The following is a 24,622-nucleotide window of genomic DNA, read 5'->3' on the forward strand; positions in this document are numbered from 1 at the left end:
TGACCAGGCAAGCCCAGGGTTTCAAACCGGTGACCTCAGCATTCCAAGTAGAGTGCTTTATTCACTGCGCCACCACAGGCCAGGCCTTACTTATCTTTATCTTTTAAAGAACTAGCTCTGTTTTATTGGTTTATTTTATTGTTTTTTAAATTTCTATTTGTTTACATTTTGGCTGCAATCTTAACTATATTCTTCTGTTTACTTTGGGTTTGTTCTTTTTCTAGTTTCTTTTGGTGTCGAGTGTGATTTTTGAGGTAGGCCTGTATAACTATGAAATTCCCTTAGAACTGCTTTTGTTGCATTCCATAAACTTGAAAACTTGTGTTTTCATTTGTTTAAGGTAAGTTTATTTCCTCTTTGATCCTCATTGGTTGTACAGGAGGAGCCTGTGGTTTAGTATCCACATATTATTTTTCTAGTTTTCTTCCTATAGTTGATTTCTAGTTTTGTGGCTTAGTCTGTGATCTCTTGTGGAGAATGCTCCATGTGCATGTGAAAACAATGCGTATTATGCAGCTTCTGGATGAAATGTTGACAAGGGATTGGCAGGGGGTGCTGGGCACCGGGCTAACCTTCAAGGGGTAGCAGCTGTCACAGAGACTGCCAGAACCCCGCCATCCTGTCCCAGAACCCAGCGTGTCTGTCTCTCATCAATCCAAAATTGTAGAAAGATTTTTCTTTAAGAACTCTTAAAACCTATATGAGAACCTATTTAGACTAGTGCAATCTCTCCAGGTTACTTCACCCCTAGTGAAATTTTCAGGGCATTTACAGTCTGCAGGGCCTCCACCTGAATGTTCAGTATGCATCATCACCTAGTTCTGCCCGTCCAGGAAAAGCCCCTTTTTGGGAAGCGTCCCTCTGCTGCGGCTCCTCTTTCCTCTCAGCTCAGGTCTGCGTCTGGGTGGTGATGGGGACTGACTCTTCCCCTCTCTTTCCTCCTCCCCACATCTCTCTTTCTTTGACGATGAATGTGGGCTAAGCTGTCCAGGCTCAGGCACCCAGAGCCTCAAGCCGGGAACATGTACAAACTATGCAGGAGACAGGAAGGGGGGGTGGCACTGACCTCGGGCCTCTCATCACCGGCTCAGAACCCTTTACAGGTGAAAGAATTAATGCCACAGTGGTATGAGGGTCTGTTTTTATTGAAACAAGTAAATTAGACAATTACAAGAATTTTACAAAAAACAGTGCCTGTGAAGAACCTTCAGGACTAACCAGGTGACATCTACACATTCATGTCCTTCCACAGGGGCCCCTGGGCCTGGAGGGGGAACAAGGTCCCCCTGTCCTCTGGCACAGGCTAGAAGACATGAGCTGTCACACCTCTCCTCTCCGCTGTTCCTGACCCTGCCATAGAGGCAGTAGTTCTCAAAAAGTACAGGCCCTGGCAAGAGTCAGCACGAGCCTTACTTGGCTTAATAGTACTTGTTGGCACTGCTCAGATCCGACCTCTCCCAGCTGCAGGTTAGACGCTGGAGACGAAAAGGGCAGAAAACACAAATCTCATTCTAGAAATACACAAACCTCGTATACACATTCAGTAACATCCAAAAAGGCTTTTTTTTTTTTTTTTTTTTTTTTGGTAGCAGGGATTTAAAGGGAGTAGTGGTCTCTCGTTCTGGTTAACATTCACATTAGGTAAAACCTAATGAAGAAAAGGAAATAATCTTTAGATAAACAACTGTTAGGTTCTGAGAGTAGTTGGGGTTTCATTTTCATTCTTGCACACCTCACCCTACACTCCCTTAGCAGTAAAAACTGGGACACATGCTGGCAATAGGGCTCCAAGCAGCATCCCCTCCTTGGGCACAGGGTCTAAACAGAGCGTCGCCACCACCAGCTTCCTCCGAGTTTCAGCGGCATAAGAGCGGAGAGCTCGCACTGAGCGGCTACTGCTTGGCCTGCCTCTTGCAGTAGTTGCTGTAGGCCGCCTCGAACATGGTCTTGCAGGGGAACTTGGCCTTTAGCTTGGAGCAGATGAGGAAGGAGCCCCCCATCTTCCTGTGCAGCGAGTAGGTCTCCTCGGGGGGCGGGATGAGCCGGTGCTTCAGCATGATGGGGATCAGGCTATGGATCTTCTCCGTGGTGCTCTGGGTGCCGAAGTCAAAAGGCTCCTCTGAGGCAAAGGCCTCCCCCAGGATGAGGATGGCGTCCAGGTGGGCGTCTTCCATGGCCTGGAGGAGGAGGAAGGGAATCAGTCTTGGGCGCCCCCAAAAGCTTGATTTGTAAGTTGTGAAGAGAGGTGGGCGAGTGTTTCATTTTTTAACCAGCTTAAATAATGGTAACTGGAGTGTAAACTCGGCCCAGAAGGGGTGCAGAGATAGGAGGGCGGGGCCTGGCTCAAGGCCCTGGGTTCGGAGTCTGCACTCCCACTGACAGCCGGGTCTCCTTCCGCCCTGCCCGCTGTCAGGGGAAGCGGTGGTTTCTGTGTGACAGGAACACTGGCCTGCCCATGTTTACGGGGCTGCAGGGATGGCCCACGCTCTCCTCACCTCCCAGTAGCGCTGGGCCTTTGCCATCCCATCCAGCCCCCCTGAGGCCTGGGGCCAAGGTCGTGCTTGCAATTTCAAAGGAGTCCACTGTCCCCCTCCCCACACAAACGGAAGGCAGATGGCCCCTCAGGCCCCTGGGAGCTGCAGCGGGAGAAGCAGATCTGAGGGACTCGCGTTCCCAGGACTCACCTTGACCTCATAGCCGGTGAGGAACTTCATCTCGATGGATTTCTTCAGCACAGCCTCTCTGTCCCTGTCGGCAGCAGCCCTGATGATCTGCGGGTGCAGGAGGCACTATGTGCGACCCAGGAACCACCCCCAGCCCCAATCCCCACTTCCTTACTATTCCTCCGGATCTCTGGCCTCACCCGGTCCCCAGACTGAGCACAGACAAAGGACTGGTCCGTCTCCTTCCCCAGGCCCCACACATCCCACCCCAGCCTCAGGATCACATGGGTCAAGGCCCTGCCCCCAGCCCTACCTGGATGTAGATGTCAGTGAAGGACCTGTCAAACTCCCGAGTGGCCCCGAAGTCCAGGAGAGCCACCTGGGAAGGGGTCATACCAGAGAAGCTCTGCAACTGAAGGCTGAGATCATCAGACCTTGGAGCCCTCGCTCCAGCAGAGCCATCGGGCCCCCTGCATGTGGCCCCACCCAGGGTGTCTCACCTTGTGCAGCTGAGGATCGTAAAAGAAGTTGGACCAGTTGGGGTCTGTCTGCATGAAGTGGAACTCAAACAGCTCTCTCAGGCACAGGACCAGGATATTGTAGCAGATCTGGGGCAGGTGGGGTGGCCTGGTGACCCGAGAGTCTGAAACTGGGGAGTCCTCTCATCTCCCCCAGCCCCACCTTCTAGCAGGTGACGTCTATGAGTACCACATGGAGGGTGGGGAGGACACAGCAGCCCCTTTGTCCCCTTTGGCCACACAGGCAGCACCTGGAGCCTCCAAGGCCAGCGGCAGACACACCTCATTCCGGATCTCCTGGCTCAGCCCCTCTGCCTGGTCCAGGGGGAAGCCGGACACCAGCTCTGTGGTCAGCACGTGAGGACTGCAGAGCTCGTCCACAATCTCGGGCACGTAGAAGAAGGGGTGGTCCTTCAGTAGCTCCCTGCAGGGGGGCTGGGAGGTCACACCCCGTGCCCAGAACCTCCCCACACCCACTTGTGGATACACAGGGGAACACAGAACTGAGCCCATTGTGTGGAGAGCCCTGCTTTGCCAGGGGCAGGATGTGGCCATGGCCCCAGTCCCTGACACAGCCATCCTCCTGCCCCACAGACTGCTTGAAAACAGCCCCTTCCATCTCCCGCTGGGGGAAGCAACCAGCCAGTGGCCCAGAGCCCAGCGGCCCAGCACAGATGTCCAGCCAGCAGCTATACCTGAACTTCTTGGCACAGGCAGCCTCTCGCTGGTAGTCACACTCAAGGGCCAGCTCCCGCCTTAGCACATCGATCAGGTGCTCGGGGAACAGACCTGGACAGGGGAGGAGGGCATCAGGTGTGTGGGGCTCCCCACAAAGGCCCCCTCCGGTGCCCAGAGGCCACCCCAAATGCCTGCCATTGACCAGCCGGCAGCCTCACCTTCCGGAAGCATGTTGCTCATGTTCAGCACAGCCATGAGGTTGTTGACGTCACTGTTGATGCTCTGGGCCACGCCAGGGTACTGCAGAGGAAGCAGAAGGGGTGTCCTGGGTGGGCTGAGCAGGGCCCTAGTAGGGGTCCCCCACTTCCCCCACTGCCTGCTTCCCACAGCTGTCTGCCTCTCCCTCCTATCCCATCCCCTGGAACAGCCATGTGCTCAGACCCAAAGCAAACAGTGACTGCCCAGTCCTTGCCCCACCCAAATCGAGCTTGCTAGCAGGCTGTCCTGTCTCCTACAGCCACTCAGCACACTGCAGACCAGGCCTCGGGGCCGACACGATGGCCCCACTACAGGGCCCTGGCTCTGCCCTCTGCAGTCCCCAGGGGACAAGGGCACGCACCAGGCACCTACCTGGATCTTCATGGCCACCTCACGCCCACCCTTCATTCGGGCCAGGTGCACCTGCCCGATGGAGGCAGCTGCGAAGGGCCGCTCCTCAAAGTACTCCAGCTTGTCCCGCCAATTGGGGCCCAGGTCACTGTTGAGAGTTTTCTGGAGGGAGAGGCCAGGGAGGGCCTGTAAGCACAGCCCCGCCAGCTGAGACATGCCCACAGCCCGCCTCTCCACGAGGCCCCACAGCTCCCCTGCAGGAGTACCCAGACCTCGGGCACCCCAGCCTCACCGTCATCTGTTTCAGCGGCATGAAGTCTGCACTCTGCCGCACTCGCTCAAAAATCTTCGCCAGATGGGGGTTGATGAAGGCATCATCTGGAAGGCAGCAGAGAAGTCAGAGCAGAGGGCTGACCCCTACAAGGAAGGAGCCCAGGCCAGGAACAAAGCAGTCACTTCAGCCATGCTGCCAGTGTGGGCTCCTGGGACATGTGGCTCTGCCCTCCCACCCGCTGGAACAGCAGGTTCAGAGAACAAGGCACAGGCCCAGCCTCGGATTCCTCCTCCCACCCTGGCAGCCTTTTCCCACCTGGCACACAGGACCCTGACCTGGGTGCACACACCCCTGGGGCACTGAGGCAACCACTGGACCTGAGACAGCTGTCCCCACCCCCCATGCCCTCCCCCACCAGGGCATTGGGTGGACCTGTGGGGCCCAGGCGCTGACATGACACAGCATGGGGCGGCAGGGCTCGCTGGACTCACCCAGTGACCTGAGAAGGTAGGCCGCTTAGAAATAACAGGCATAGCTTTTTATGATTATAGAAGAACAAATTTAGGAAATAAGGTACAGTAAAATGTTAAAAGCACCCATAGTGTGACCACCTGTAGAGAACTGTTTCTTTCTGACCCTTTTTCTGCTTTTTCCGTAATAGTCACACTGCGTGGAGGCTGTCCTGGGCCACTCTCCTCAGGCAGTGCGCTCTTAGGAGCACTTTCTCAATCTGTATTCTATACTACCCTGAACCAGTGCTGTTAGCGAGTCTAAACTCCCCCACACAAGTGCCATCCTGCAGCCTGACTGCTGCCTGCTTCAGCTTGTTAACAGTCGTGCCCAAATGACATCACTGTCAATGACCCCATGGGACAGATCATAATACAGCTACAAGAAATTCCTGAAACTTAGTGACATCGGAGCTGTCCTATCCTGGCAGCACAGTGCATAAGCCACGTGTTTGTGGTGATGCCAGTGGAAGCAAACCAGTTCTATAGAAGTCCAGCACATGCAGTTACGTAAAATACAGCATAATTGATGATAAACGGCTTACTGGCTTATGTATTTATACTTTTTATCACTTTAGAGCAGTGGTCCCCAACCTTTTTTGGGCGACGGACCGGTTTAACGTCAGAAAATATTTTCACGGACCGGCCTTTAGGGTGGGACAGATAAATATATCACGTGACCGAGACAAGCGGCATGAGTGAGTCTTAGATGGATGTAACAGAGGGAATCCGGGGTTTTTTGTTTTGTTTTTTTTACAGAGACAGAGTCAGAGAGAGGGACAGAGAGATGAGAAGCATCAATCATTAGTTTTTCGTTGCGCATTGCAACATCTTAGCTGTTCATTGATTGCTTTCTCATATGTGCCTTGACCGTGGGCCTTCAGCAGACCGAGTAACCCCTTGCTCGAGCCAGCGACCTTGGGTCCAAGCTGGTGAGCTTTTGCTCAAACCACATGAGCCCGCGCTCAAGCTGGCGACCTCGGGGTCTCGAACCTGGGTCTTCTGCATCCCAGTCCGACGCTCTATCTACTGCGCCACCACCTGGTCAGGCTGACTAAATTTGAGATGAGGATGAATCCTGCGATAAAGATCTCTTGCACAAATCCCTGACCATACCCCTTAGGCTTCCCTTAAGATGAGTCACTAGAGAGGAACTCCTGGAATCAGGGGGTGTGTGCATCAAAAGACTTCAGATACAAACCGCCCCAAGTCTGCACACCCACAGACAAGGCCACACCCCAGCCTGCCCCTGAGTGCTACCTCCTGCCTGACAGTTGGCTAATTCAACAAGTCTAACTGCAAGTGAGAGGATCTCACTTTCAATAGTCCCCACTGGGGGCACAGGGCACTCCTACAGGAGTGTGGGGGCACCACTGGAAGCCCTGAGGCTTCCCGACCCTCGGCTCCACTGCTGGGGCCACACCCAGCAAGCCTACTGATCAGCTGTCTTTCTGCAGCTTTCCCACCTCGGGGCCATGTGCCCCTTGTCCCCAGCATCACACTATGACAGGCCTGTGGATCCCCCTTCCAGCTCCCTCCAGCCAACATGGGATGGGGGGCAGCAGCCAGACTCACCAACTTTTGAGAAGCCAAAATCTCTATCTCAAAACACCCAGGAAGAAAAACAACTGTGGGCTCCAGTTCAAGATACTTTTTGAACATCCCAGGCTGGGCACCACCAGAATCCAAGCAAGAGGAGCCAGTGAGCAGACCTTACCCCAGGCCTCCCATGCTGGGCTGAAGCGCAGCGCTGCCCACAAGCCCATGCAGCGGGCAGGGGCCCCACTCACCCTGGATGCTCAGCATCTGGCCCAGCTTGAGCGCCGCCCCGCGCACCTTGCACAGCGTGCTCACGATGCGCTCCGCATTGGCCTCAGACAGGAAGGGGCTAGAGTCCAGCACGGCCTTCTTCCCTGTGGGCACAAGCCAGGTCACTCACCCCCTCCCTGGGATGCCTGGTGGCCTCACCCAAGTGTCAAGAGGAGGCAGACAGGGCCCCCAAGTGGCCCCAAAGAGATGGCATTTAAGTGGGTACAGGGCCTGAGGACCCCATGGGCAGATGGGGCTCAGGATGCCTCGTGCAACCTGCCCACCATCAACTGGCTGTGTGCCTTGGGCGAACCATAACCATCTCTGATCATCCTTGGTAAATACAGAGACAGTAACGTCGGGGTGGGGGGATCTATGAGTGCGATATGAAAAAGCCCAACACAGAGACTGCTGGGAGCTCGGCTCACAACCCTCCTCCAGGGGGTCCACAGAGCCCACAGTGCAGTTAGCTCTGTCCCACACCCACCTTCCTGTGCTGCAGGCCCTCCAGGACACGCTGGTCTGAGGCCTGACCTCAGCAGCACCTCAACAGCTCCCACCACACCCGCAGGGGACGGCGGAGAGGGAGGCAGGGCCTCCCCATTAATCCCTGGTCACACTGAAAGGGACAGGCACTAGGAGGGAGGGACGTGGAGATAGCCAATCCACAGTGCCCCAGGCAAGGACTGCTAAATCATTGTCCCTCACCAAACCCCACCCCAGCGCACAGGACAAAGATCACCAGCACCCTGGAGTCACTGCACATTCACAGGGCCAACTGGCTGCAGTAAGAGCGCCATCCTGGGGGGGACTCAGGGTCAAGGACAGCATTTGCCTGCTGTGTCTTCCTCTCCCCTCTGCCCAGAGGTCCCTGCAGCGCCCTGGGGACTGGCCCTGGTGTTGTGCAGTGACCTCAGGGGTGCAGATGACCTTGTCCAGTACACATGGGGTACTACTGTGGGCAGCAGTGACTTGACAAGGCTGTAGTGGAGCCAGCAGGGTAGCTGCACAGCCAGTGCAGCCCAAGGGCAGGACGCTCTGCGCCTCGCCAAAACCCTGAGTCTGCCTGTGTCCCAGGGGGAGAGGCCTGCTCAGCACCCTTCCTGCTGACTTCCAGCCTGTGACTCGGTGCTTTTCCTGCCTGCTGTCCTGGGAGCCCACTTCTGTGCCCCGCACTCTCAGCCTGCACCACCACTGGCCCGGCCCAGTACTCAGTCAGCTAGGCCCCCAAAGAGGGAACAGGAGAGGTGGCTTGCAGGCCCCTTCCTACTACCCCAGAGACATGTCCAGCCTGCCTCTGACAGACCAGGGTGGGTGCAGGGGGATGTGGGAATGGAAAGCCCTGGGGCCATTTAGTTTGCAGAAGAGAAGCCCTAAAGACAACATGCAAATGGCCCACATCTCAGGGCAGCCCTGTTAGGCTTAGGTAGGGATCAGGCTCACTCCCAGGCCCCAGACAGAAGGGGTTCCTGGGAGGGTCAGAGATACTAGCTCTACAGGTAGAGACTGAGCTGTGGTCAGATGGAGCGAGGGCAGGTCAGGGGAGCTGTAGCCCTGAGTAGGGCCACTCCAGGATGGCTGGGCCAAGAAGGGTCCCCAGATCACTCCTGTGGCTAAGTCACCAGCTTGGACATGGCTGGTCCAGAGAATAGCCAGGGGGAGCCAAGGGGCCCAGGAGCAGGTAGGAATAGCCCCAACTCAGGAGAGACTCTTCCAGGGCAGAGCTGGACTGACTGGTCAGCATTGTCCAGGCCACAGAGTCCCAGGGAGCAGAGCTTGGGGACTGCCCAGGGCCATCCCACCATCGTTCTTGAGCCCCTTGACCCCAGCTAGGGTCACTGCTTCCCTGACAAAGGACACCAGCTGTAACCCTGAAACCAGTTCTAGCTTCTACCCTGCTTGGACATGGTGGGACAGAGCACAGCCAGCTTGGGGGAGGAGGGGAGGCGGTAGGAGGAAGTTCTGCCTAGGGGCGGGTGACTTCTTGTTCCAGAGAACACCAGACTTCATTTCCAAAGCATCTCCACACCAACACTAAAAATACCCTTGCTAAACCTTCTGTTCTCCAGCCCCTTCCAAGGACACACACGGTGCCCTGTGTCCCCTATATTCAGGCTGTGGGGACAGACTGGTGCCTTTTCTCTGGGAGGCCCCTTGATCCCAATCGAGGGTCTTATGGGTGAAGACAGGGGCCACCTACATGACTGGCAGTCTCCCTCAGTGCCCCCAGAGGAGCCCAGCCCTCAGATGACAGCCAGAGCTACAGTGGGGTATCACTGGGGGGTTCCCATGGAAGGGAGAGAAAGGATCAGATACTGGAATAAGCTGACATCTCCTGGGGGGACTGTTCTGACTTGACCCTGGGGGACAGGGGACAGAGATTTCATGGCCTTGTGGGGTTTGTCCCACTGGCATCTACACCTCTCAGCCAGCCACGCCAACAGGCCCCAGCAGCTCTGGAGAGCAGGGGCAGGGGCAGGACCAAAACCTCCGCTCCACTGGGGGAGCGCAGACATGCCCGCCACTGGAGCAGAGGGAAGGCAGGGTAAGCCAGAGCAGGCCAGGATGGGGGGCGTGCAGAGTGACCTTCAAGCCATCCCCAAGGATGCCATTTCCCCAAAGCACAAGGTGAATGTGCCCCAAGAGGCGGATGGGAGGCAGCCCACAAGGCCCACACTCCCAGAACACAGGTGTGGGTGGGGTGACAGGTTCAGCTTCCAGGCTCACCCTGCCCTACAGTCAAGGGCCCAGCTCACCTGAGGGGTCCTCAGGGCGGAGGGTCTTCTTGGCAACTTCAGCCAGTGCTCCAAAGCCCAGACCCACAGCCAGACCTGCAAGGAGGACATAGAAAGCACTGGACATCCACATAGGAACCGGCTGCTGCTTCCTGGCCTCCAGCCACAGGCCCCCACACTCACCTACCCACCTCAGCTCCACAGGAACCCTCAGGACACTGCAGACATTTTGAAATGGGAGACCAAAAAGGTGGGATACACACCTGTTGTTCTCACAGAGGATCTGGCTCAAGGCAGGTGCTTTCAGTAAAAAATGTTATCTACCCGACCCCGACACCTTTGCTCGTGTGCAGGCTCCCAGGACACAAAAATCCACATCAAGACTACCTACAACTGGGAAACACGCAGGGAGGACCCGGAAAGTCAAAGACGGGGTCCAGGAATGGGGCACCCCCTTGGAACAGCCACCCACTGCAGAGTATGCGAAGGGCCTCCAATTCTTTAGAATTCTCTAATTTAGTTCACGCAACTGGAAGGAAAGGCCTCACTACAGTAATATAAAGCAGTCGTTGGAGTCACCACATTTAGTAAAAGCAAAAGGTTGGTGACCCCAGTCAAAGCCAGGAGGACTCACAGGAACTCTAGCTGCAGCCCGCACTCAGACACCAACAGTGGTCTCGGGACAGGGGGTACCAACCCGCACTCCCCCCCCCCAGCCGCCCTTGCATTCTTCTAAATCAGAGTTCACCAATGCCTCCCATATCCAGAGGCAGGGAAGTAGATAACTCCGACTGTCCAAGAGAGGCTGAGGAACCCAGCAAGTGTCACGGAGACCACACAGAGCCCAGAAGCCTGGCTGGGGGCCTATTTCCTCTACATTCTATACAGTTCTAGCTGGATGGGGCGGGGCATGAGGGACACCCATTAGAGAGAATGAAGATGTGGTTGAGCACACTGACCACAGCAGAAGGGACAGCGAAGACCCATGGAAGACACTACAGAGGCCCCAAGGTCAGCAGGCCTCTGAGACAGCTCGGGGCGGGGCCAAGGGAACAGCAGCCCCCTCCCACCCACCCCGTTCCCAGAGAGGGTGGACTCGCACTGGGAAAGGAAACCTGAACACACTTTTTTTCCATGTCTTCTAAATTTTCTAAATGATTATATATTACTTTTTTTTGCCTTTTTATTTATTTATTTATTTTTTGTATTTTTCTGAAGCTGGAAACGGGGAGAGACAGACAGACTCCCGCATGCGCCCGGCCGGGATCCACCCAGCACGCCCACCAGGGGCGACACTCTGCCCACCAGGGGGCGATGCCCTGCCCCTCCGGGGCGTCGCTCTGCCGCGACCAGAGCCACTCTAGTGCCTGGGACAGAGGCCAAGGAGCCATCCCCAGCGCCCGGGCCATCTTTGCTCCAATGGAGCCTTGGCTGCGGGAGGGGAAGAGAGAGACAGAGAGGAAGGAGGGGGTGGGTGTGGAGAAGCAAATGGGCACTTCTCCTATGTGCCCTGGCTGGGAATCGAACCCGGGTCCCCCGCACGCCAGGCCGACGCTCTACCGCTGAGCCAACCGGCCAGGGCCGATTATATATTACTTTTATAATAAATAAAAAACTTCCTGCCACAGAGGTCACTGTGGACACAAAACAACTGATGAGGAGTGCCCCCAACAGGGCCCAGCACAAGGCACTGCTATAGAAGTGTTTGCTGTTACCATTTCTCCTATTCAGAACGGGTAGACCAGTGCTGTCCAAAAGAAACACAATGTCGGCCACAAGCATAATTTTAAATTTTCTAGTAGCTACACAGAAAAACAAAAAGAAGTGAAATGAATTCTAATCATATATTTTATTTAACCTAGTATATCCAAAATATTATCATTTCAATAAGTACTCAATATAAAAACTATTAGAGATATTTTACTTCTTTTTATACTAAGCTTTCAAAATCCAGTGTGTATTTTACCCTGAGCAAGTCCCAGTTTGGACCAGCCACATTTTAAGTGCTCAACACCCCATGTGGCTGGTGGCTGGTGCAGAGGACAGTACAGGGGCACAAAAAGCCAACCTCTGGCAACCACAGGAAGAAGCCAGAGTCATCTGAAATGGCCCTCAGGGTAACCCTAGGGCCCACCAAAGACATCCTGGGAACTAGGGTACAGGTGCCAGGACCTGTTTTCCCTTTGGAGGTCACTGGGCCCTGAGCTGGGAGTCCCATCCCCAATTAAACATTAGCTCCCTGCCCACCACTGCCCCACCCAGCACACTATCTGACAGCAAAATAAATGATGTTAACCTCCAAACTCTTGTAAGTCTCCTCAATGTCTCTCTGCATCTAGATTTTCCTCTGCCTAGATCAAGTCCAAAGACAAAACAACAAAAGAGGCAGATGACATCAGGAGTTATCCAGCCTGGCCACTGGGAACAGACACCACAGCTGTGGGGAAGCAGGGTGCAGGCCCATGCACCCCCAACTCCTCCTGCTGGCCCCCTCAGATGCCTTGTCAAATTGTTCTTGGCCATCTCTAGGCTGTAGGTCAGAGTCAAAGCTCTCCAAGGCCAAGGACCTGTCATTAAACAAGACAAAATGTTCATTCTACAAAGGAGGCCTCAGGCTCCTGTGGCCCACAACAAGCTTACTCAGGAGTAGCCCAGGGCCAGGCCTGAGGTGCTGTCAACAGGCTCCCCAGGGCTGCCCAGGCAGTGACAGCAGGCCCAGCAGCCCTGACCTTGGCCTCAGGATCGCCTACTCTACTGACCTGAGAAAACACTGGCTCTCCCACCATCTCTGACTGAGCAAGCTTAAATCGACTCCCAGAACCTTGTTGAGAGGGAAGGGTAGGACCCAACTGGTCCTGTCAGAACTGGGTGGTATCTGGAGGCAGTCACTGGAAGACTATGGCTCTGCCTTGGACTCACCTGGTCCTGGTGAGGGCGCCCAAGAGCCTATGTTCGCTCCCTCTCTGTCTCCTGTGACCCATGGGCCCCACATCAGCAGCCAGCAGCCCTCAGAACAGCACACCTCTCCAAGTTCTGACCCATGCCCAGGCCCAGCCTGGCCACACAGTCTGCTAGGAGTTTGGAGGAGAAAGAGCCTCTATCTTAGCCCATGAGAAGGCATCAGCGCCTTCCAAGAAAGTTCCTGACATTTCCCATTTCCCTCACAAATGGAGGGGTGACAGTCAAGAAATACGGGCGGGGGGAGGGCAGGCACCACAGGGAGCAGGGCTGTCCCCCAGGCTGCAGCCCCTGGGACAGCATCCCCGACTGGGGAGCCTGCTCAAGTGCTCTGGGAGTCTAGGCCCCCAGCCCGGCCCCTGCCTCTCTGAAGTCCCTCTAGAAGTCACCAGAGCCCAATGCAGCCCTCCCAGGAGCAGCCACCAGGCTTCGGCCCAGATGAGCACCAGGGATTAAGAAAAGGAAAAAATAAAACTCCTTCTAACAAAGAGCATCATTCGTAAGGAGGCTTGGGGAAAGGTGCCCCAGAGCAGGAAGTAAAGAATGTTCCTGTAGAACTGCAGGCATGGTAGCCAACAAGGCTCGGAGTTTCTGCGCAATAACAGGGCAAATGAGCAGCAACAAACAAGATGCCCACCAGGGCACTCGCACATATGCTGTGCACCAGACAGCTAAGCCCTCGCTTTATGAACCCATGAACAATCCTGATATGAGCAGAAAGTCCACACAGAAGAGGCACTGGGCGAGGATACTGCCCTCTGCTTGCAGGTGCTCCTGAAGCCTTAGTAATAGAGCCCAGTTTCTGTGCCACCCCCAGCCCTGGGAGAAGGGGGGGCCCTGGGGAGGAGGCTGCGGCCCACAGCACAGGAGGAAAAGGCACCAGGAAGGCGTGATGGAGGAAGCTCCCTGTATTGTGTTCTCGCAGGTTCTCTGGCCCTCCATGCTCAGAACTGGGCCACAAGGGGAGGGGAGGCCCTAATACACCCCCTGTGCTGGCTTCAGGGGACAGGGCAGCAGGCTCAGACTGCCATTTCTGACAGAGGCTTCCTGGGCTCTGGTCCCAGTGCTGTCACAAATAAGCATCTGGCCCTGGGCAACTGGCAACTGTGGCTCAGCTTCCTCATCGCACCTGGAGATGATAACTGCCCTCGTAGAATTTCTAAGAGGGCAAAACATACACAGAACCCTCTTTTCAGCTTGCTTCTGGAAAAGCAGAAACCCTGCTCCCACAGGCCTGCCAAGGCAGAAGACTTCTCTTGGTCTGACGGCGCGCCCTCCTGGCTGCCTCAGACAGCACCTGGAAGAGTCCTGGGAACTGGAGGAACAGCGTGTGCCCTCAGGAAATCAGGCAATGAAACTGCTGGTACTCTGTGCCACCCGGCGATGGGGAGGCTAGAGCAAAATCGGCCTCGAACACAACCCGTCAACCCTCAGACCTCTGGTTTCCACAACCTCAATGAAAACCGACTGCCTTATCGGTCAATGTTTGTGAGGAGAAAGCCTGACTTCAGACAAGTCATCAAAGGGTCATCGTGCCAGGAGGTCACAGAATACAGTGCTGCCACAGGAGGCACAAACACTCTTAGCCCTACCGTCCTGACACCTCTGCCCTAGCCAAGGGGTCCAATGGCATCACCACTGAAGAATGACTCTGCAAGGCCCCTGGCAAGCCCTTGCAGGGTCTCCATCAGTGTCTAGGCACAAAGACGATGGAGTTGAATCTATTACAAAACTTGGCTACTCAATTTACTACCCTTTAACTTGGGAATACATATCCTTTGTACTTTTGCATTGCTAAAATACCCTTTTAAAAAGATCAATAAAATGATGGTAATATTTGATGGTAGCTTTTTTCTTAAATTTCCTTACTTGGCAAAATTTAAAAATAACGAAACTATGCCCATTTGTTGCTAATATAGCAACAGTACACCCAGGTGTATCTGAATCTTCAGGAAATGAAGCAAAAATAGCCATCGGCTTTGCTTTTCAACCTAAGCAATGCCTGTCTTCTAACCTAAAAGAAAACGTGCTTATATTACTGTATCTACTAAGAAACCCAAAGGAGTCTCATAAACTACTTTTTAAAGCAAAGTATTTTTCTGGGAGTGAGGGTCCCTTAATCTTTTCCCTTTTAAAAATGGTAAGAGTCCCAAGAGTCCAGTCTCTCTACTCTTCATTCCTGACCCACTATTTCCGCATTAGCCTATGATTTAAGTATCGTATTTCAAAATCCTTTCTACACTGAATCTAAATGTCCTCATCTCTTCCTGTTTCTTCACTGTCCCTCCCTGTTTTCCTAGCCCAAGCAAAGGAAAAGGTAAACAGACACCCAATCATGAGCATTCGTGACCACTCAGCACTGGGATCATCATGAACCAGTCGGACCTCTGTTATACACAGCCTTGCAAATAACCACTTGCCCAAGGATCATATGTGAACAGTTCATGAACTGTACTGTCTGCAGAACCTACTGAGGACAGCTGAGCTTTAGAGACATGTGGTCTCACTCTACTCTGTCTAAAAGTATACCATTACAGAGGACCTGGTGCTTTCAACGGGTACGTCTTAAGTCGGCAAATAAGCAAGAGATGTGACAACACAATGTCATAAAGGCAGATGTAACTGCTGTAAATATTCACTATAAAATGATCCTTCAACTCTGATAAAAGAGCACACAGGTGTGCTGGGCTCAATGGCTACTCAAGCCCCCAAACTAAAGGACAAATAAAGCCCACCACTTGACAGCATCTTAAAATAGACTTGAAATGACAGTGGCTCAGGGTCTTACACCTGTTATCATTATTGATGCCCAGCAAGCTTCTGGGAACCCAAAAACTGGGTCCCCAAATGGCTGATACTAGCAGCAAAAACTCTGTCTAGGAGCCAAACAGACCAAGTAAGAAACATCTCCTCGCTCCCGGGCCTCCTCCTGCAGAGGCCTCCACAGGGGCTGAGAGCACTGAGGCTAAGACAATAGGCAAAGCAGGTGCTGCAGACACTGCCCCCCAAATGTGGCCTGAGAAGCAAAGCTATAGATTGTCGGGGGGAGCTGAGGCAGAGTGGAATGCAGTAAATATCATCCACCCATGGGAAACAGCCAAGAACTGCTATCACACTCTCCAGAATACCTGTGGGCCCCACCCTCCTCCACCTCCATTCAGGCCTGAGGGCAGCCCCAGCCCCACTAGGCCAGGACTGGAATGCCAAGGCAGGGTAGGCGGCACAGGGTAAGGCGGACACTCAACCACCTTACCTCCAAAGTTGGCCAGCCGCCCAATCCGTGTAACTGGCACTTTCCGCTCCCGAGCCCGCTCACTGAGCTAGAGGGAGAACAGAGAGAGACCTCAGGGAACAAGCAAACGGGGACAGGCCCAGCCTTCAGGGGCCCGTGCTGCCCCACGTGCCCTCTCCAACCCTGAAGGCAGCAGCTCTGCCTGGCAGCACACTCGACCAGGGAGAGGCCTCTGTGGTCCTGAAACCTCCAGACCACACCGTCCCTGAGGGGGCCTGTCACCAGCACCACTGTGGGAACCACCCCACCAGGCCCGCTCCAGGAGGCCCTTCCAGACACACCATCTGTTTGTGGGGCTTGCTCTCAGGGCGAGCCTTGGCCTGACGGGCCTTCTCAATGTCCTCGGCTGTGAGGCCCCCCACGGGGGACTGGTCCTGGTGGAAGAACCTTCGCTGAAGGCCAGAGGTAGAGAAGGGGGCTCTGGTGTCCACAAAGAGCCTCCCATTCACCCTGCCCAGAGGAGAGGCAGCCTGTCCTGGGAGTCCAGCTTCCCTGAAGGGTCCACTGTCGACGTAGGCAGGAGCTGGGCCCGTGCTATCAGCGTGATCCTGGGGTGGGGATGGCCAGTTTTGGGAGAAATCTGCGTCGGCGCCCTTGGCCCCTGGCCCCGAGAAGTGGAACTCTGATTTTGGGTCATCAAAGCTCTCGGCAGCATAGGGCTCCTCATGCTTCCCCTGACCCTGCAGGAACAAAAGCTGCTGTGAGAGGTGCAAGAGGCCCGCCAGGCAGTGCCCTCTGTGTCCAACCCCACCTGCACAGGGCAGCACACCACCGCGGTTCTGCCCTCCAGGACTCCCAGAGGGCACTATCATGCTACTCCCAGCCCTATAGTCAGTTCCAAAGGTGACCAGCACCTTCCCAGCCCAGGAGCCAGCAGACCAGATGCTGGTCCTGCTTCTACCAGGGCTCTGCTGTGTGGTCCCAGGTAAGTCACATGGTAAGAACCCGCTAGATGCCCAGCTGGGACCAGGAGAGTAACCACCATCCCAAACAAGATCCTCACCTGCTAATCGGACTAAAGACAAGCCTCCAGGACTTTGGGGAGGGTGAACCAGGGCAAAAGACAGGAGGCCTTCAAGAAGTCAGGGCATAACCACAGACCGGCAAGGGCAGCGTGCGACCGGGACACTGCACCACCCCAGGCCAGGGCCTCACCACAGACACAGCTCTATGGTCAGCCCTGCATGCCTTTAAGAGGCTCTCACTGGGTGGCTTGCCACAACCACACTGCCTGGCTGTCCTTGGGAGTTGGAGGTACATTTTCCTTGTAACAGATGCCAAGACCTGACCTTTGGGCCCAGGTTCTTTCTATTTTGAACCCTGAATGACCTTGAGTGAGTTCCTGACCTTTCTCTGCTACTTCCTCATCTGAAAATAGGATCCCCTCCCCCCAGTCACAGAATTATGTGGGGCCACAGACAGGGCCCGGGAATTGGTGCTGAGGAGGCTATAATAGGAACAGCGCTGACTCTGAAGGGAGGTCAGTGGCCTGGATTCTGTCCCACTGAAATGGGAGTCCACGCACACAGAGCTGCCGTGGCTCAGCACACGGCCGTGGGCTGCGGCCCCCTCTCCTTGGCTGTAAACGGACGGTGCTGCAGGGTCTAAAGGGAGAAGACTGCCTCCAGGGAAAGGAGAGAGACCTGCCTCTGACTCTCATTTCACAAATGGGAAACTGAGATTGAGAGAGCTGAAGTAACCTGGTAAAGCCCATCAGCCAGCCAGGGGTGGAGCAGAGGCTCCAAGCAAGGCCTACCCTGCTGGCAGACCGACAGTACTTTTCTCAGAGCAGAAATAAAATTGTACTGGATTCTCTGGGCACCTCTCCAGACGGCCGGGAAGCCCTGGGGTGAGGGGACTGAGGCGGAGTCCCTGAGAACCACAGCAGAGGCCCCCCTCAGCCCCTGCCTCCCGTGACAGCAACCTGGCCTGCATTACTGTAACTTGTGTATGTGGCTGTGAGGCCCCACAGGCCGCGAGGGCCCCCTGTGCCTCCATGGACCAGACTCGGTGTCTGCTGAATGAAGGAGTGAAAAGATCCCTGGAGGAGTTGGAGGGAGAGGCTTCTGGAGCATCTGGCCCTCCATCCCCATAGAGAAAAGGAGGCACAGGGAAGAGTGGAGCACAGTGGAGGCCCTCAGCCCACTCAGTGTCTCCCTTGTGGTGGGGGACAATCCCTCCCTACCTCTGAGTGACTGTCCTGGGGGATGACCTCTTCCAGAGGTCAGGCCACACCTGTTCAAGGAGACAGAGGAGCATGCAGGAGTCCCTCTCGCCTCCCCCAGAGGCCTGTCCGGTTCTCACATACGGTCTCACTCCTGGGAGGCTCTTGTGAGCTAGACAGCCACACTTCCTGAGGTAAAGCACCCAAAAGGTAGGCAATGGTGCCTCACTAGAAAAGGCACCGAGTGAGGTGGCCAGAGCCACAGCCCAGCCTCAACTGAGGGAGGTCAAGGTTAGGGAGTCTTAGACTGGGAAGAGGACAGGCAGATCTGGTGCTGTCACTTAATAATTACGGGCCTCGCCTGACCAGGTGGTGGCGCAGTAGATAGAGCGTCGGACTGGGATGCCAAGGACCCAGGTTCAAAACCCCAAGGTTGCCAGCTTGAGCGCAGGCTCATCTGGTTTGAGCAAAAGCTCACCAGCTTGGACCCAAGGTCGCTGGCTCAAGCAAGGGGTTACTTGGTCTGCTGACGGCCCACGGTCAAGGCACATATGAGAAAGCAATCAATGAACAACTAAGGTGTCGCAATGAAAAACTGATGATTGATGCTTCTCATCTCTCTGTTCCTGTCTGTCTGTCCCTGTCTATCCCTCTCTCTGACTCTCTATGTCTGTAAAAAAAAATATTATGGGCCTCGCATCACACTTCTTAGTCTCAGTCTCCCCTCTGATAAAGGAGGTGAGCACCTAGGACTGTCCTCTTTCCAGGATAGCCGTGAAGCTCTGATGAAGTCACAAGTTTGTGAAGACTTCTAGAAGTTAAAGCCATTTATATAGTGTGAGACAGTCACATATCTCCATTGAACCATTAGAGAAGAGCAGGGGAGAAGCTGGGAATCTAAAAACTAAGACTGACCAGAAGCCCGCAGACCGTGATGGCCTCAGCCTGGAGCGCGAGTGTCCTTCATCCAGAAGGGTACCCCATGCCTGGCATCAGTCAGTGAGGCCAGTGAATTACTGCTCGGACAAGTGCACAGGGTTGCATGCCCCTGGGGGTTCTTCCCAGCTCTGTGAAGCTTTCTTAACTAAAACTTGAGTCACTCGGCAGCCTCTCACAGGGATCTGCCCCACCCAGAAAGATAGCAGAGAACACTAACCAGTGGGCTCTTGGCCCTTGTCACAAGGAGACCAGCCACCCAGGCTGTGTCCTAGTCTCACCAAGAACTCCAAGTCCAGCCCGCGTCCCACTGGCAGCCCTCCTCGACTGGCCTCCTTACCTGCACCGTCCCCAAGACCACGCCAATCTGCTCCGCAGCCGTGGACTGTAGTGCTCTGGCTGCCATAATGAACTCCCCGCCGAGGCCCAAGTGCTGCAGGTGGGTTTCCACAGCCGCCTGGGTCAGCTTGGCAAGGCCTTTGACCACCATGATGGCATCCCCCAACATGGCAGCCATCCTTCAGGGCTGAAAGAGAGCAGGCCAAGTCAGGGCAGGAGGGTGCCACATCTCATACAGGGTCATACTCAAATTGATCAACACAACCCCAAACTCTAGGCAGAAGGTGACTGTTTCGAATATGACCTCCCTTTTGATCCCAGTGAGAGAGAAAAGAGAGAAATGGCCCAGGGCTTAACATAGGCTCTAGGCAACTCCCCACACTGCAGGGCACTGAGCAGAATGCAGGGCTCTCAGGAGTCAGAGCTACGCACCAGGCATTTCCTCACCTGGGCCTTGCAGCAACCCTATGAAACACCCTATGAGAGAGAGAAGTCAAGTGTTTGCCCAAAGTCTCCCAGCCACCAAGTGACAGAATCAGTACTTGAATTGGGTTGGTCCTCCAGACCAAACTGTAAATGGGGGAGCACCTATTCCTGAAGTAGTGCCCTGCAGGCCCAGGGCCCAGCCCAAACTCCTCAGGGACTGCTTGTTCCTGCCCTGCTGCTCTTGCTCTGTGCAGTGAAGCCTGTGACAGACACCCACAGACAGAGAGACAACCAGAGCCCCTGCTCCCCCCCCACACACTCAACTCTTCAGCCAGACAATGTTTACAAACTGCAGTCCAGACCATAATGCAATCCATTTGGAAAACCCAAACCAGCATTAAAAACAACAACACGCCTGACCAGGCGGTGGCGCAGTGGATAGAGTGTCGGACTAGGATGCGGAGGACCCAGGTTCGAGATTCGAGGTTGCCAGCTTGAGCGTGGGCTCATCTGGTTTGAGCAAAGCTCACCAGCTTGGACCCAAGGTCGCTGGCTTGAGCAAGGGGTTACTCGGTCTGCTGTAGCCCCACGGTCAAGGCACATATGAGAAAGCAATCAATGAACAACTAAGATGCCGCAACAAAAAACTGATGATTGATGCTTCTCATCTCTCTCCGTTCCCGTCTGTCCCTATTTATCCCTCTCTCTGACTCTTTCTCTGTCTCTGTATAAAAAGAAAAAAAAAGACAACAACATGACATGGACAGAAAAGGAAGTATCAGAGTTACTGTGGGTAGGGCTCTTTTGAAACTTGTTTCCCATGTGTACACACGTGAGCTTCTATCTCTTTTTTCCCTACTGGGTCACAATCTAAAATGTGTTTCTTAATGTAGGTCAGAGTCAAAGAGGCTGAAAGCCACTGTACACAACAGTGTCTCAGAAAGCGGGGAGTATGCTGTCAATCATCCAAGTAAATCTTAAGGCCTGCTGGGGGCTGTGTGCTGGGAGGGGTAAGACAAGGTCTTGTTAACAAATTGGAGCTGAAGGAAAACCACAAAAAGAAAAGGAGCAGCAGACTCCACTGAAGATGCACTCTGGACAGGGCAGGAAAGAACGGGAATCGGCTAAGAGTCTCAGATATAAGACAGAAACCAGAGAGGAGAGAGGCATGGGAGGCACTGTAGGCAGGGGACCTGCAGGAACAAACACATGCAGCTGAAAAGGGCTGGATACAGCCTAGATGCAGGGTGTGGGCCAGCAGGAGGGAGAGGACGGCCACAAAGACACCTCGTGGATTCCTTCTTCTCATCACACTACTTAACCGAAGCGTGTACTGGACATTCAGGTAAGAGCACTGACTACAACCTCGATCAGAACTGCGGGGACTTCTGAAGCCCTGAGCACAGAGGAGCAGCCCCAGTCAGCCCAGGGATTGCAGCAGGGATCAACTATGTGCCTAAGCAGGGTACACAACTGTTTCTACACTGTGTCTGTAAAGTCATGGTGCACTTTTGACCGGTCACAGGAAAGCAACAAAAGACGATAGAAATGTGAAATCTGCACCAAATAAAAAGAAAACACTCCCTGTTTCATACCTATTCAGTTCGATGTGGGCTCACACACAGATTTTTTAGGGCTCCTTAGGTAGCTATCCCGTATAGCCTCCACAGACTCGTCACTTGACTGATGGCCTACCAGAACGGGGTTTCTCCACCAAACTGCTGGTTTCCTTCAACTGCTTATCCCACCGAGTAATGTTATTCCTATGTGGTGGCGCTTTGTTATAAACGCGCTGATATTCACGTTGCACTTTAGTCACGGATTCAAATTTAGCGAGCCACAGAACACACTGAACTTTCCTCTGCACCGTCCACATCTCGACTGGCATGGCCATGGGCTGCTCCACTGTATACACAGTGTTACGTCATCATCTACACATGCGCACATGCTGCCACATCATCCTACAGAAACTGGGAGGGTTTTCCTTTGATTTGGTGCAGATTTCACATTTCTGTCATCTTTTGTTGCTTTCCTGTGACCGGTCAAAAGTGCACCATGACTTTACGGACACATTGTATTTAAAAGGAGAATTGCTGTGATAGCTAGAGAAATCCACTAATGCCCAGGAGCCTTGGAGAGCTGAGCTGACCCACCATAACCCACCCATGGGAACACCTTCACCTTCATATGAGAATACCTACTAGGCACTGGGCTGGGTACTTTCCACACTCCATCTCCTTTCAATCTTTACAAATAACCAAATGACAGATATTATTGCCCCCATTTCAAAAGTAGAGAACCAAAGCCAGAGAACTTAACTAATTGGCCAAGGCTATTAGCTCCTGAATGGTGGCCTTGGTGCCTGATTCTGGCCCTTGTCTGCTGTGCCCACCACTCCAGGCTGCCTCCCCAAATGCTTGGCCTATGACTCCGAGGCACCTTCACTGGGAGAGAGCACTGATGAGGCACAAAGAACCACCTGCACCCTAATTAAAACCAAGAAGGCTTTTAGAAGGTGACCATACCCTTGAGAGAAAGGAGGGGTAGGAAGGCTCATCCAGCCCATCACCTGGGGCCATTTCACACTCCAGGCTCCCTTTGGGCTCCTGCACTGGATGACTATACACAAGGGTGAGCCCCACAGACATACCCAAAATTCTGGGACTGGGAAGAAATCACCTAATCACAGATCAAATGAAGCTGGTGCCAGCTCCCAACAACTCCCCAGACCCTGGCCCCACTCCCAGCTCACATAGGCACATCGTCAAATTCAGGGGGAAAAGAGCCCACCAAAGCCCATAAATCCCAGTGAGGGGGAGGTTTCTGAAAGAAACATCAGGGATATGCAATGGCGAAGGTGGGGCCCCAGGCCCATGCACCATACTCCATTGCCCCAGGGGACCCCAGAAACAGGCCTCCCCCCTGCTTACCACCTCTGCATCCAATCCAGATAAGCAAGGCCGGAGTCTCCCATTGGCCACAAACCCCAATAATGCCAAGACTCACCTCTTCTAACTGATGTCAAATCTTCCTTAAAACTTTGTTTTCAGGCTTAAACGAATTCTTTCTGAATTTCTCATCCTAGTTACCAAAACCATGCCACACACTAAAATTTCACTACAGCAAAGCTGCTAAGCGAGTTTTTTTTTGCCCATTTCCCCTGCTCTAGCCCAGGGCCCACTGCACCATGGACAGTTCACTTTGAAAGATCCATTTCCGGTCCTGCATGTTGCAGGCTCAGGGCTGAACCCCTCAGAGTCCAGTCCTAACTCTTCTGGCTTCTAAGCATGTCAGCACTAAGCACTGCTCTGTGACAGCCCAGAATTGCACCAACTTTATTTATACTGACACTTTAAAAAAATTTGTAAGAGGAAAAAAAATTAAATAAATTGACCAAAAGTTTTAAAGTCCTGCATTTAAGAAGTATGAGTATTAAGGGTCTCTTTCAGTCTCTTCCTAACTGTATTTTCCTAACATATCCTACTTTCAAAATGACAAAAAAATAAGTCATCTTTTAAAAAGCATAGATAAAAAGAAGTGTTATGCCTTTCTTCCTGCCTAAATGGTTGTGTCCTCACATCTCGTGAACTCTGCATGGGCACAAGTCTCACCCTAGACAGCAGGCATCATTGGGAGGAAGATAGCTAGACCATCACTTCTGGAAGGAAGATCCAACCAGGTGGAAATAACATCACAGAAACACACCTTCCAGCTTACTGTGATGCAAACCCTGCTTTTCTCAAATCAACATGTTTCTAATCAACAACCTATCATTTGTGAGCAGATTCACATGTAGAATTCTATTTCAAAACCACAGCCTATGCCTGCACCCCTTTGACAAATATTATTTATCTACTGTGCTGGGGCCGTACCCAAACCTCCCACACGCTGTCCTGCTCAGTACAAAGGGAACTGTTTACACTCTAATCAATGCCAAGTATTTTTTTTTTTTGCAAAGGAGTGTCTTCCTTTGAGAAAATGGGGGGGTGGGGGCTGGGGGGGGGGACACGACACCACCACACACACAACACAACCGCCAGAAGGAAACACCTTTCCAGGATTTTTCTTCTGTCTGGTTTTCAAAGACTGGGTCTCACAAATCCTACTTCTTATGCCAGCATCCCGGTGTGACTCAGAATTCAGCTACCTGGAATTTGGGTGCAAACCCCATCCAGGAATGTACAAGAACCAGGCACCCAGCTGCACCAGGAGTCCTTTCATCATGGCCTTAAATAAAATCAAAAGCTCCCCAAATATAAATAATATGCAAATTAAAAGTCTATCCTCACCATGATTTCATCTACAAGTATTAGAGCCCTCACCCCATCCCGCTTCATCCTACTTGCCCTTAAATGGGTTTCAGAACCTGGCCTAGGAATAACACAGGCATGGAGTGTTCAGGCTCTGCCTACTTGGCATAATGCAACCCAGAGGCCTCGGTGCCCACTTGCTCTCTTTGAGGAGAAGAAAGCCCAAAGTGCAAACACAATCAAAGCAGTGGAAGGCGGGGAGGTGGGGTGGGGGGTGGAGGACCGGCTCTCACATTTGGGATTACCAACAAAATACCAGCACCAAAATACAGTCATTTAGTCATTCACTGAAAACTAGCGTCTCCTCCCAGTGCTCTGGGCCAGTCTGTGCAGGTTCAGGTTGAACCTGCCCTTGGCCCTGGGGTGTTCACAGCTGTGATAGCAGGCAGGCATATCAAGAAT

The 24,622-nt window shown here is 53.6% G+C and overlaps 1 protein-coding gene across 3 annotated transcripts in view; it reads right to left on the bottom strand.

Moving 5' to 3' along the window:
• Positions 1 to 1,127: 1,127 nt before the first annotated feature.
• Positions 1,128 to 24,622, bottom strand: part of COQ8A (coenzyme Q8A) — a 43,767-nt gene continuing 20,272 nt past the window's right edge. For 2 of the 3 annotated variants that reach the window (XM_066237066.1, XM_066237075.1), the window contains exons 2-15: positions 19,486 to 19,671; positions 16,327 to 16,725; positions 16,007 to 16,073; positions 9,817 to 9,891; positions 7,042 to 7,164; positions 4,761 to 4,846; positions 4,490 to 4,630; positions 4,078 to 4,159; positions 3,877 to 3,970; positions 3,464 to 3,605; positions 3,164 to 3,271; positions 2,977 to 3,075; positions 2,685 to 2,771; positions 1,128 to 2,177 (exon numbers count right to left, since the gene is read on the bottom strand). In XM_066237066.1, coding sequence (XP_066093163.1) covers positions 1,893 to 2,177; positions 2,685 to 2,771; positions 2,977 to 3,075; positions 3,164 to 3,271; positions 3,464 to 3,605; positions 3,877 to 3,970; positions 4,078 to 4,159; positions 4,490 to 4,630; positions 4,761 to 4,846; positions 7,042 to 7,164; positions 9,817 to 9,891; positions 16,007 to 16,073; positions 16,327 to 16,725; positions 19,486 to 19,662 — 1,965 coding nt within the window. In that variant the 5' untranslated portion in view covers positions 19,663 to 19,671 and the 3' untranslated portion in view covers positions 1,128 to 1,892. The remainder of the gene's footprint in view (positions 2,178 to 2,684; positions 2,772 to 2,976; positions 3,076 to 3,163; positions 3,272 to 3,463; positions 3,606 to 3,876; positions 3,971 to 4,077; positions 4,160 to 4,489; positions 4,631 to 4,760; positions 4,847 to 7,041; positions 7,165 to 9,816; positions 9,892 to 16,006; positions 16,074 to 16,326; positions 16,726 to 19,485; positions 19,672 to 24,622) is intronic. The other variant, XM_066237084.1, reaches the window with a different exon arrangement.

The sequence above is a fragment of the Saccopteryx bilineata genome, chromosome 1 (assembly GCF_036850765.1).
Source record: "Saccopteryx bilineata isolate mSacBil1 chromosome 1, mSacBil1_pri_phased_curated, whole genome shotgun sequence".
NCBI lineage: Eukaryota > Metazoa > Chordata > Mammalia > Chiroptera > Emballonuridae > Saccopteryx > Saccopteryx bilineata.